At 39.5% G+C, this 14,423-nt stretch overlaps 1 protein-coding gene across 2 annotated transcripts in view; it reads right to left on the reverse strand.

Moving 5' to 3' along the window:
* The window catches only part of ENOPH1 (enolase-phosphatase 1), a 42,035-nt gene that overhangs the window by 12,243 nt on the left and 15,369 nt on the right, over positions 1-14,423 (reverse strand). For both annotated transcript variants that reach the window (XM_055313069.1, XM_055313070.1), the window contains exons 2-3: positions 8,677-8,778; positions 95-297 (exon numbers count right to left, since the gene is read on the reverse strand). In XM_055313069.1, the coding sequence (XP_055169044.1) occupies positions 95-297; positions 8,677-8,778 (305 nt within the window). The remainder of the gene's footprint in view (positions 1-94; positions 298-8,676; positions 8,779-14,423) is intronic.

The following is a 14,423-nucleotide window of genomic DNA, read 5'->3' on the forward strand; positions in this document are numbered from 1 at the left end:
CACACAAACAACACTGGAGAGAGCGAGCCAGTGGAAAAATGTATTTGGTTTCAGGGCTGGTGGAATGTTTAGAGTTACTTGAGCAGCTACATACTCTGCTTTCATGCGTCCAGCTGCGAATGCTGCCCTCCACATGTGGCCCTGCAGCTGTTTCAGTGCTGTGGTCTTTCGGTCCAAAGACATCTGCCAGCACACATTATCCACCACAGCCTGGATCATCTGCGGCAGGTCATCTGCTCCATTCCCAGATGCGGCAGGGATGGGAACAGCCCCATCCAGGTGGGAATCCTCTTCAGCCTTTAAGTCACAAACAACACGAAATTTGTTTCTTACTTGTTTTTTATAAAGACCACTTAAGATCTGAAAACCCAGCCGATCAACTTTCTCCAACTATCATTAACACCTAACCCTGTTATAAATTAAACTGTCTTACATTTTGGGGGGCTGATATGAATGCTTCCTAAAAGAAAGTGACTTATAATTAATAAATTACTTCACTTTTCCTATATTGTTATAGCTGAAATTTAAATGGAGAGGCAGGGATCCCTGGGTGGCGCAGTGGTTTGGCGCCTGCCTTTGGCCCAGGGCGCGATCCTGGTGACCCGGGATCGAGTCCCGCGTCGGGCTCCCGGTGCATGGAGCCTGCCTCTCCCTCTGCCTGTGTCTCTGCCTCTCATCTTTCTCTGTGTGACTATCATAAATAAATTTAAATAAATAAATAAATAAATGGAGAGGCATGTTGTACATGAGAAGAGAAACAGCATACAATGATAAAATGATATAGTAAGACCCAGTGTGTCGATTCACTTACTAGGATCAACAAACCAGGACTTCAATTAAATCTGATCATTTTCTCTGTCCTATAATGAACTGAGGAAGAAACAAAGAAAATGTCAAATCAGTTTATGCCAAAGATGGCAGAGGCAGAGGAGTAGATCTTAGTTTCATCTGGTCCCAAGAATTCAACTAGATAGCTATTAAATCTGAACACCTGCAAACTCAACCAGAGTTCTAAGGAAAGAATAGCTGCAACTCTACACATAGAAAAGAGACCACTTTCGGCAAGGTAAGAGGTGTGGAGAAGTGACGAGGCGATATATGAAGATTGACTGCAGGTGGAAAAGACTCTCGCAGCTGGCACTGAAAAGTGACAGAGCAGTCGAGGTGAGGGATGTCCCTGCCAGAAAGGTGCTCAGGTGCCAAGCGGAGCAAAATCCTAGGTGGGACAGTGTGGCTTCAGGATCCTCGGGATCACAGGGGGGCTGGGGAGGGGGGAGAAGAGGAGGGAGGGTGCCTGAGTGTGGCATCAGAGTTCCCAGGCATTGAACCAGGGAAGCCAGCTGCAATCAGCGAGCCCAGGAGTGGGCCCTCAACTCCAGGTCTCCATAAACATCAAACCACAGCAGGGTTGGCGCAACTGCTCCCAGAGCAAGGGCCCAGGCAAGCGGCAGAACCTTAAAACCCTTCCCTTCCTTCTCTGGGAGGAGCGGCACAGCAGCATGCCAGAGTTTGGACACCTGAAAGGGGGTTGCGCATCCCTGAGACAGAAACGCTCAGTCACAGGCGAGGTGAGCAAGGAAGGTGGACGGGGAACACGCAGACAGGGGCGACTGATTCCTTTTCCTAGAGGGTGCATTGAGGGGTGGGGGGTGCAAGCTTTCAGCTCTGGGGCTGGAGAATGGGAGGCCGCCATTTTCACTCACATCCTCTAAAGTGGGGTGGAAAGCCTTCAGGGAACCAAAGGCACTGTAGAGCAATCTGAAGCAGATTACAGAGCCTGGCCCCCTGTCAAGTGCAGTTTCACATGGGGCAAAGACACCTGAGAATCAGTGCAACAGGCCCCTCCCCCAGAAGATCAGTAAGAATGTCTGGCCAAGACCAAGTTTACCAATCACATAGAATTGCAAAACTCCAGCACTAGGGGAAAATAGTATACAGAATTAATGTTTTTTTTCTCCATGATTCTTTAGTTTTTCAGTATTTTTTTTTCTTCTTTCTTTTTTCAACCAACTTATTTTTATCAACTTTTTAAAAAATCTTTTTTAATTTTCATCTTTACAGTTACATTTATCTTTTCACTGTATTTAATTTTATTTTTGTATATACATAAAAGTTTTTCCTTCTTTACAATTTTGGGATGCAGTTTTTCTAACAGACCAAAATACACCGAGAATCTAGTATATCTGTTCTCTTCACCTGTCATTTCATATCGACTTTTTTTTTCCCATTTTGTTAGTCTTTTTTAATTTTCATCTTTACAGTTATATTCTAACCCTTCAATGTATTTATTTTTTTTCCTTCAATGTATTTAATTTATATTCCTTTATTTTTGTCTTTTAATTTTCATTTTTACAGTTTCATTTTACAGTCTATCCGTTCATTGTATTTTATTTTTTTTTTGTACATATATGTTTTTCTTTTGTTACAATTTTGGGATCTAGTTTTCTAACAAAAAGACCAAAATACACAGGATACAGTATGTTGCTCTATTCTGTTCAACTGTCTGATTATATTCTCGCTCTCTTTTTTTTATTTTTTGGTTTCAGGTCTCTTCTGATTGGTTTAATGTGTATTTCCCTGGAGTCCTTTCCATTTTAGTATTTTGTTCTGTCGTTCATCTATTCTTCTCTGGACAGAATGACAAGACAGAAAAACTCATCTCAAAAAAAGAGAAAAGAGGAAGTACTGATTGCCAGAGACCTAGCCAGTGTGGACATAAGTAAGATGTTGAAACTAGAATTCAGAATAACTACTATAAAGATACTAGCTGAGCTTGAAAAAAAGTAAACAAGACACTAGAGAATTCCTTTCTGGAGAAATAAAAGAACTAAAATCCAATCAAGTTGAAATCAAAAAGGCCTTTAATGAGATGCAATAAAGAAATGGAGGCTCTATTGCTAGGATAAATAAGGCAGAAGAGCAAATTAGTGATATAGAAGACAAAATGATAGAGATTAAAGAAGCTGAGTAATAGATAAATAACCACTGAATCACGAGGGGAGAATTCGAGAGAGAATTGATACCATAAAGCAAAACAGTACTAGAATAACTGGGTTCCCAGAGGAAGAGGAAAGAGAGAGGGGAGCAGAAGGTATATTGGAGCAAATTATATAGCAGAGAACATTCCTAACCTGTGGAAGGAAAGAGGCATTCAAGTCCAGATAGCACAGAGAACCACCAATAGAACCAATAAAAATAGGTCAATACTCCAACATATAATAGTGCAAATAGTTACAAATCTCAGAAACAAAGAAAATCCTGAAAGTAGCCTGGGGATAAGAGGTCTGTAACCGGGATCCCTGGGTGGCGCAGCGGTTTGGCGCCTGCCTTTGGCCCAGGGCGCGATCCTGGAGACCCAGGATCGAATCCCACATCGGGCTCCCGGTGCATGGAGCCTGCTTCTCCCTCTGCCTATGTCTCTGCCTCTCTCTCTCTCTCTCTCTCTCTGTGTGTGTGTGTGTGTGTAACTATCATAAATAAATAAAAATTAAAAAAAAAAAAGAGGTCTGTAACCTAAAAGGGTAGAAATATTAGACTGGCAGCAGACCTACCCATAGAGACCTCGAAGTCCAGAATGGACTGGCATGATATATTCAGGGTACTAAATGAAAAAAATACACATCCAAGAATACTTTATGCAGCTATGATGTCTTTCAAAACAGGAGGAGAGATAAAAAGCTTCCAGGAAAAACAGAAAGAAAAGAATTTATGATCACCAAACAGCCTTACAAGAAATATTAAAAGGGATCCTTCAGGAATCCCTTGGGGTTCAGTAGTTTAGCACCTGCCTTCAGCCCAGGGTGTGATCCTGGAGTCCTGGGATCGAGTCCCACATTGGGTTCCCTGCCTGGAGCCTGCTTCTCCCTCTGCCTGTGTCTCTGCCTCTCTTGTGTGTCTCTCATGAATAAATAAATAAAATCTTTAAAAAATAATAATAATAAAAGGGATCCTTCAAACAAAGAGGGAGCCCAAAAGTTACATACACCAGAAAAGTAGAGACAATATACAGAAACAGTGACTTTAATAAGTAATACAGTGGCACTAAATTCGTATCTTTCAATAGTCACTCTAAATGTAAATGTACTAAATGCCCCAATCAAAAGACATACGGTATCAGATTGATATGCTGTCTGCAAGAGACTCACTTTAGACCCAAAGATGCCTCCAGATTGAAAGTGAGGGGGTAGAGAACCACTTGTCATGCTAATGGACATCAAAAGAAAGCTGGGGTGGCTTTTAGATTTTAAACAAATTAGATTTTAGACCAAAGACTGTGGATGGCTGGGTGGGTCAGTGGTTAAAGCATCTGCCTTCGGCTCAGGGTGTGATCCTAGAGTCCTGGGATTGAGTCCCATATTGGGCTCCCTACATGGAGCCTGCTTTTCCCTCTGCCTGTATCTCTGCCTCTCTCTCTGTGTCTCTCATGAATAAATAAATAAAATATCTTAAAAAAAATAAATAAATAAACCAAAGACAGTAATAAGAGATGAGGAAGGATACTACATCATAATTAAACAGTCTATCCAACAAGGAGATCTAACAATTGGGGCAGCCCCAGTGGCCCAGTGGGTTTGGCGCTGCCTTTGGCCCGGGGTGTGATTCTGGAGACCCGGGATCGAGTCTCTCTCTCTCTCTGTGTCCCTCATGAATAAATAAATAAAATCCTAAAACATACATACATACATGCATACATACATACATACATAAATAAAATCCTAAAAAAAAAAAAAAGAAAGAAAGAAAGAAAGAGGAGAGAACACAACCAACATCAAAGAAATACAAACAATTATAAGAACATATTATGAGCAACTATATGACAACAAATTGGGCAAGCTGGAAAAAATGGATACATTCCTAGAGACATATAAACCACCAAAACCGAAACAGGAAGAAACAGAAGATCTGAACAGACCCATAACCAGTCCATAAATTGAAGCAGTCATCAGAAACCTCCCAACAAACAAGAATCCAGGGTCAGATGGCTTCCCAACAAAATTCTACCATTTATTTTTTTTAAGATTTTATTTATTTATTCATGATAGACATAGAGAGAGAGAGAGAAAGAGAGGGGCAGAGACACAGAAGGAGGGAGAAGCAGGCTCCATGCCGGGAGCCTGACATGGGACTCGATCCCGGGACTCCAGGATCGTGCCCTGAGCCAAAGGCAGGCGCTAAACGGCTGAGCCACCCAGGGATCCCAACATTTATTTTTTTATTCATGAGAGACACAGAGAGAGAGAGGCAGAGACATAGAGGGAGAAGCAGGCTCCTAACAGGGAGCCCAATGCGGGACTTGATCCCCAAACCTGGGATCACACACTGAGCTGAAGGCAGACACTCAACTGCTAAGCTATGCAAGCATCCCTCTACCAAACATTTAAAGAAGAATGAATACCTGAAGTTGTTTCAAAAAACAGAAATGGAAGGAAAACTTCCAAACTCTTTCTATGAAGACAGCATTACTTTGATCCCCAAACCAGACAAAGACCCCCACCAAAAAGGAGAATTACAGACCAATATCCCTGATGAACATGGATGCAAAAATTCTCACTTAAATACCAGCCAATAGGATCCAACAGTGCATTAAAAGGATTATTCACCACAACCAAGTGGGTTTATTCCTGGGCTGCAAGGATGGTTCAACATCCACAAATCAGTCAACGTGATATGCTACATTAACAAAAGAAAGAACAAGAACTATATAATCCCTTCAATAGATGCAGAAAAAGCATTTAACAAAGTACAGCATTCGTTCTTGATTAAAACTCTTCAGTGTAAGGAGAGAGGGAACATACCTCAATATCATGAAAGGCATCTACAAAAAGCCCACAACAAATATCATTCTCAATGGGGAAAAACTGAGGCCTTACCCTAAGATCAGGAATATGACAGGAATGTCCACTATCATCATTGCTGCTCAATATGGTATTAGAAGTCCTAGCCTCAGCAATCAGACAACAAAAAGAAATAAAAAACATCTGAGTCAGCAAGAAGTCAAACTCACTTTCTGCAGATGACATGACACTCACTAAAGACTCCACCCCAAAACTGCTAGAACTCATACAGGAATTCAGCAAAGTGGCAGGATATAAAATCAATGCACAGAAATCAGTTGTGTTTCTATACACTAACAATGAGACAGGAGACAGGGAAATTAAGAAGTCAATCCCATTTACAATTGCACCCAAAACCGTAAGATACGTAGGAATAAGCCTAACCAAAGAGGCAAAGGATCTGTACTCAGAAAACTACAAAACCCCTGAAAGAAATTGAGGAAGATACAAAGGAATAGAAAAGCGTTCCATGCTCATTGGTTTGGAAGGACAATTATTGTTAAAATGTCTATGCTACCTAGAGCAATCTATACATTCAATGCAATCCTTCTCAAAATAGCATAGACATTTTTCACAAGAATTGGAACAAATAATCCTAAAATTTGTATGGAACCAGAGAAGACCACTAAAAGCCAAGATTGTTGAAAAAGAAAACCAAAACTGGTGGCATCACAATTCTGGACTTCAAGCTCTATTACAAAGCTGTAATCAAGACATCATGGTACTGGCACAAAAACAGACACATAGATCAATAGAACAGAACAGGGAACCCAGAAATGGACCCCCCGACTCTATGGTCAACTCATCTTCGACAAAACAGGAAAGAATATCCAATGGAAAAAAGTCTCTCCAATAAATACTGCTGGGAAAACTGGACAGCTACATGCAAAAGAATGAAACTGGACCGTTTCCTCACACCATACACAAAAAACAGACTCAAAATGAGAAGAAAGACCTAAACATGAGACAGGAATCCATCAAAATCCTAGAGGAGAACACAGGCCGCAACCTCTGTGACCTCGGCTGCATCAACTTCTTGCTAGGTATGTCTCCAAAGGCAACAGAAACAAAGGCAAAAATGAACTATTAGGACTTCATCAAGCTAAAAAGCTTAAAAAGCTTGAAACAGTCAACAAAACCAAAAAACCAACAGAATGGGAGAAGACATTTGCAAATGACATATCAGATAGAGGGCTAATATCCAAGATCTATAAAGAACTTATCAAATTCAACACCAAAAGAACAAATAATCCAATCAAGAAATGGGCAGAAGACATGAACAGACATTTCTCCAAAAAAGACACAGAAATGGCCAACAGACACATAAAAAAAATGCTAAATATCACTTAGCATCAGGGAAATACAAATCAAAAGTACAGTGAGTGGGACACTTGGGTAGCTCAATGGTTGAGCGTCTGCCTTTGGCTCAGGTCATAATCCCTGGGTCCTAGGACCAAGTCCCACATCAAGCTCCCCACAAGGAGCCTGCTTCTCCCTCTGCCTATGTCTCTGCCTCTCTCTCTGTGTCTCTCATGAATAAATAAATAAAATCGTAAAAAAAAAAAAAAGTACCATGAGATACCACCTCAACCAATCAGAATGGTGAAAATGAACAAGTCAGGAAACGACAGATGTTGGTGAGGATACAGAGAAAGGGGAACCCTCATTCATGTTGTTGGGATTGCAAGCTGGTGTAGTCACTCTGGAAAACAGTATGGAGGTTTCTGAAAAAATTGAAAATGAGCTACCCTACAACTCAGCAATTGCACTACTGGGTATTTACCCCAAAGATACAAATGCAGTGATCCAAAGGGGCACCTGCACCCCAGTGTTTATAGCAGCAATGTGTACAAGAGCCAAATTAAGAGCCCAGATGTCCATCGATAGATTAATGGATAAAAAAGATGTGGTGTGTACACACACACCACACACACACACCACACCACAGGAATACTACTCAGCCACCAAAAAAACAAAATCTTGCCATTTGCAACAACATGTATAGAACTAGAGGATATTATGCTAAATGAAATAAGTCAATCAGAGAAAGACAATATGGTATCACTTATATGAGGAAATGAAACAAAACAGAGGCTCATGGGGGCAAAGAGGAAACATAAAACACAACGAAATCAGAGAGGGAGACAAACCATAAAAGACTCTTAATCATAGGAAACAGATTGAGGGTTGCTGGAGGAGAGGGAGGTGAGAGGATGGGGTAACTGGGTGATGGACATTAAGGAGGGCACGTAATATAATGAGCACTGGGTGTTATATAAGACTGATGAATCACTGACCTCTACCTATGAAGCTGATAATACATTATATGTTAATTAATTGAATTTAAACAAAAATTTTCTTTTTTTTTCAAGTTTTTATTTATTTCTTAAAAAAAAAAAAATTTATGCGATCAAAATGACTCCAGGGAGAGGCAACTATAAAGACAGTAAACTGGGATCCCTGGGTGGCGCAGCGGTTTTAGCGCCTGCCTTTGGCCCAGGGCGCGATCCTGGAGACCCAGGATCAAATCCCACGTCGGGCTCCCGGTGCATGGAGCCTGCTTCTCCCTCTGCCTCTCTCTTTCTCTGTGTGACTATCATAAATAAATAAAAATTTAAAAAAAAAAAAAGACCATATCTGCAAAGACCCTTAAAAAAAAAAAAAGACAGTAAACTGCCATGATCTTGTCGTTTAATGAAGTAGTGTGAATCCCTAAGCAGGTAAGTCGCTACCACTTCCACGTCCTGTGAATCCAGAATGCTTATTTTACAATATGTTTAGAGCACATTCTAAGTCTCTAGGCATCCTCAATGTAGAAGCAATGGAAGAGAAATGGCCCAACCTGTTTCCTCAAAAGACTGACATCCTGCTGGCACTCCTCTTCTTCCCAGTGTGTCTGCAGATACTCTTTAACATTTTCTTTGATGTAAGGAAATAAAATGTCCTAGATAAACAAGTTAAAAAACAAAACAAACGATTAGCTTTAGTCATTTAAGTTCAACAATCTCATTTTTGCTAACTGGAGCAAATAAGCCACTGAAAACTACATTGGGAATATGAAATATCTGCTGTGTATATATGAGTGAAACAGAATCAAAGGGCAATAAACAAATGAACTAGATCAAGAGTCAGAAAACTATGGCTTGAGGACCAAAATCAATCTACCTCCTGCTTTTGTAAATGAAAGTTGTTTTTTATTTTTTTTAAAGTAAGCTCTACACCCAACGTGGTGCTTGAACTCACAACCCTGAGATCAAGAATCATATGCTCTACCGATGGAGTCAGCCAGGCATCCCCTATAAGTGAAGTTTTACTGGAAACAGCCACACTCATGTGGTTACAGCATCAGTGGCTACTTTTGGGCCACAATGGTAGAGTTGAATATTTGTAACCAAGACCACACGGTCCATAAGTCTATTTGTTTAGCCCTTTATAGAAAGAATCCAGACTCCTAAACTAGGTTGCTAGACCACAGGTCCTTGAGGGCAGGGATCAAGTACACCTCGCTCATAGCTATATCGTTGATACACACAGTATTTGGCATAAGGACATGACTCAAATATCTGCAAGAGTGGTGTCCATGCACAGCAAATGCTTTAAAAAAAATTTAGCACCATGATTCTTTCTTGTTAATCAGAGTACCTATAGAACACATATAAGACAGTGACAGGCAAGACAACTCAAAAATAAATACCCTGTCAGTAATCCATACGTTGGCAAGGTGATTTCTTTTAGGTCAAAATTTTTTTTTACTTACAATTGAGCATATGTACCTTTTCAGATCAAATGTGGCACACTCAATAATTATTTCAGTGTCCACTGGAGGGGCATGGAAAAGAGAATCAAAAAGAAAAAAATAAATCTGAGTCCCTTTTCTCAATAAGCTTAGGAATCTAGTGGGGGGACAAGAAGATGGCAGGCAAATGAAGACCTGCGATGTGGTGCAATGGGTGAGACAAGCAGAGGAGGAGCAGAATGTTGTACAAACCTAGAGTGTGATGACTGCAAGTCTTAGCAATAACCCATCTAAAAAAGCAGAAAATGAATACACTAGGAGTGTAGACCCCAAGTATACAACTCAGAGGTCTTATATTTTAAGGAAAACCATATAATCAAGTAGAGCTCAAGGAATCTGTGTATTTAAACTCATTCACTTATTTATTTATTCAAATATTACTGAATGCCCTTTATAACTTCCAGTTACAAAATAAATAATTCACAGGGATATAAAGTACAGCAAAGAGAATATAGTCAATAACACTAATTACTTTGTATGGTTATGGATAATTAAGCCTATTGTGATCACTTCCTAATGTATATAAATGTCCACCTGAGACTAATATGATAGCGTTTGTCAACTATATATCAACAACAAAAAAAGAAAAATGAATGAATAGTAGGGCTGTAGCGTTTACCTCTCTTCATAACACATTATTCAAATTTCACCTGCCCTAGTAAAAATAAAGAAGTCATTCAATTTTGCTGGTTCTCATGTGGCATCCCAGTAAGTAATGGATCATTCCCCATATTCAATAGTATACAACAAGCAAACTGGCGTACTTGACAAAACAGTCTTGTTTAAGCTCAATAAAAACTCATTCCTGATCTCAAAGAAGGAAAATGAAGAGCTGAGATTGACAGCTTGCTTTTTCTCTAAGACATTCCTTTTCCATACTGATATACTTCTGCTTTTCTTTAAATACTTGGTTTTCTCATCCTGCCCTACATCCTGACTCTCCTTATCCTTCCTTTCACCTACTTACTCTGCCCCACTCATGTACTGTGGTAGGACGAAAGCTGCTCCCCCTGCCCCACTCAAGCATGCCCTCTGAGGGGATGGAGAAAAACTGAAGATTTTGTGCATACACAGCCAGTCCTCTCCTCAGCACATACCACAAACTCTAACACATGTGCACAAAAAGGAAAGTAGAAAAATGTTTATTGCAGTACTGGGTGTAACAAAAATCAATGGAAGCAACTTAAATCTTCATCAGCTAGAGAAGAGATAAACTCAGGTATATTCATTCATATTCTAAATCAATATATAGCAGTTAAAAATCAATGCACTGAAATTATAATAATAAACATGAATATAAACTCTAATATAAATAAACTAACAAAATGAGAGGTACTCAAGAATCTGCTATATCGGGATCCCTGGGTGGCGCAGCGGTTTGGCGCCTGCCTTTGGCCGAGGGCACGATCCTGGAGACCTGGGATCGGATCCCACGTCAGGCTCCCGGTGCATGGAGCCTGCTTCTCCCTCTGCCTGTGTCTCTGCCTCTCTCTCTCTGTGTGTGTGTGACTATCATAAATAAATAAAAAATTTTTAAAAATCTGCTATATCTAATATTTCATTTCTTTAAGATCTGAAACAAAATAATATAAAATCTAATTAGCTTTGTGGTGGGTTCATGGTCATTACATTAATCCTTTTTCTTATTTAAAACGTCTCACAATTAAAAAACAAGCCAACTTTGATCCCTCATCCTCTACCTGCTTCTTTCTCACTTGGTCATCCTCCTCCAATGTCCTATCTCCATTCCCCAACTCTCAACTGGAAACATTCCAGGGAGTGGGGGATGTTGGTTAGATTCAGGGCCTCCCAATAACTGAAAAGTTGAAATACTCAAAAGGTATAAAAACACAATGGAAAAAAAAAAAAACAAACACAATGGGGCATCTGGGGTGGCTCAGTGGTTGAGCATCTGCCTTTGGCTCAAGTTGTGATCCCAGGGTCCTGGGATCGAGTTCCACATCAGGCTCCCCACAAGGAGCCTGCTTCTCCCTCTGCCTGTGTCTATGCCCCCCTCTCTATGTCTCTCATGAAAAAATAAATACAACCTTAAAAAAAATTTTTTTTAAAAAAGAACCTTAAAAAAAAATGCATGCAGTGCTACAGACTACCTTGTGCTTCACAAAGCCCAATTTCCCATATCCAGTTTTACTAGTACCAAAAACAATTTATGAAGAGCCTGTGAATCCTGAGAGCCCAAGTCCTTAACCTCTGGGGGAGAAGAGGTGAAGAGTACAGACTCTGGGCAGTATGCTAGACTGGGTCCTACCTTTTGCCTTTTATTGCTGTGTTCAACTTAACTTCTCCAAGCCTCGATTTTCACATCTGCTAAATGGGAATGATAGTACCAAGCATGGTCATTGTAGCAATCAGAGATAGAAAGCACCTAGACCTTACCACTTACTATATTCTCCAGCACAAACAAACATTTAAACTGGGCAAGGATCACCTTTGACCCAAATTTAGTAATAAATAATAGCAGAGAAGTTCCCAGAGGATAAATCACAAGGACAATCAACTCATACATTCAACTTTCACTGAGGACCTACTGAGTGCCAGACACCTCTGATAACTAAGTTATGAACACAGCCTCTCTCCTCAGAGGACTCACAGAAATAAAGGGTGCAAGGTTTTAAATAACTGTAAACTTTTAGGAAAAGCTTTAAAAGTTAGAGATTAAGGCAGCCCGGGTGGCTCAGTGGTTTAGCACCGCCTTCAGCCCAGGGCGTGATCCTGGAGACCCAGGATTGAGTCCCGTGTCAGGCTTCCTGCATGGAGCCTGCTTCTCCCTCTGCCTGTCTCTGCCCCCTCTCTGTCTCGTGAAGAAATAAATAAAAATAAAAGTTAGAGATTACTTCAGAATTCCTGATCATCCAATTTGCCCCTTTCCCCTAGACCTAAAACTACCGTCTGCACCGAGTAAACACACAAGCTTGGCAATGAAAGCAGAACTTAGTATAACATGTGGCATATCAAGACTACTTGGGACTGACATGATAGCAGACTTCGATTTTAGTGCAAAAGTGTTACTGCATCATATAAAAGTACATGGCGCAAATAACTAAATCATGAAGATTTTATCCTCTTCTTTCAACATACTTTTTGAGCAACTTTTTTTATAAGATAAATAAAACGCCTTCAAGTTGCTTATTTTTTAAAGAACCAATAATTATATGAATTGTATGTGCTTTGATAATACATAAGAATGCTATAATAAAAACAGACTTTGCAAAGCTAATGTTTATCACCCAACCCTACCCATTGAATATTTTCAGGCTTTAAAAGTAATTCCAGAAAAAACTGTGATGACAAATGTTTTAACTTCAGTCATAAGCCATCTATGGGTAATTTCAGAATATTATAGTATTAAAAAATGCTGCAATAAACCCAGGGTTCTATAAATGTGTGAAATACTTTGGTCCACCAAGCACCTAAGGCACTGATATGGTTAAGTAGTACACATAACAAAAGACCATAAAACTAAATAAGAGTATTCATCTTTCAGGAGACTATGGTTAAGGTCCACTAAATGCTGGAGGGGATTCTATGCAAACAGGAATTTTATTATTCCACGTAGCTCACTGGTAACTTTCTGAAAGAGCCCCATTAAGGCTCCTGAAGGGCCACAACATTTCTGAACATCTAATTAAAGAAGGCACCTCATTAATGTTTAGAAGTCCAAATATGGATCTGCTCTACGGTCAAGTGATTGTTTCAATAAAAAGGTCATAGAATCAATAAGAATAAAATAGTTGCTGTAATGTTTACCCAAGTCTCCTTTGAGGAAAATGGATAATAAAAAGGCAATGGGTAATGCTTAGGAGTACCACTATTTAAAGAAACTATTTTAAAAGCCTTCCACCGAACCACTACAGCATAACAAATGATTTCAAGTATTTGAGAACTTTAAACTTTTTTATCCAGGGGTGCCTGCCTTATTTCCAACAAAAATGAAATAAAATATTTTTAAAAGTAAAAATAAACAAATAAAACTTTTTCAGCCAGAAGATTAAACAACACAAAGGCAGTATTGATGGACTATTTTTCTATTAATCTCAGAAGTAAAAAGCAAAGGAAAATTAAGTGGCTTGATGGGTCTTAGAAACAAATCACATTCTCTAAGTAAGAAATAAAACAGGTTACAAATATACTACATAAACCCATCCTAGGGAATATCTAATGCACAGAACAAAATCGAGGGGAACATGACTATTTTTTATTTCTTTCTTTCTTTTTTTTTTAACATGGCTATTTACAAAGTTTCTCACTGGGTCAGGAAATTACAAGGAAAAAACTTTTTTGCATGACTATTTTCTGCAATGACAGTATATAATCTTTGTAATTGAGGTATAACTGACATATATTAGTTTCAGGTGTACAACATAGTGATTTGTTATATGCATATAATATTGTGAAATGACCATAAGCCTAGTTAAACATCCATCACCACAAATTTTTTCTTGTAATGAGAACTTTTAAGATCTACTTTCTAAGCAACCTTCAAATATACAATAACAGTATCATTAACTATAGTCACCATGCTGAACATTACAAGTCAGGGCTTAATTATTTTATAATTGGAAGTTTGTACCCGCTTGAACACTTTCAATGATGGGAATTTGCTACTTCTTGGAGTGGTCCATGCCATCTGTCAGACACCTTCAGCAGTTGTGGTATTAAAATTGCTCCTTAAATATCCTTCCTGAAGACCATACTAGCAACTACCAGAAGTTTGGTGCTCTCATTGCTATATGGGGCCACAGAGGCTCTATCTTCAATGGGGCAAGTAGGGA

This window comes from Nyctereutes procyonoides, unplaced genomic scaffold (assembly GCF_905146905.1).
Source record: "Nyctereutes procyonoides isolate TBG_1078 unplaced genomic scaffold, NYPRO_anot_genome, whole genome shotgun sequence".
NCBI lineage: Eukaryota > Metazoa > Chordata > Mammalia > Carnivora > Canidae > Nyctereutes > Nyctereutes procyonoides.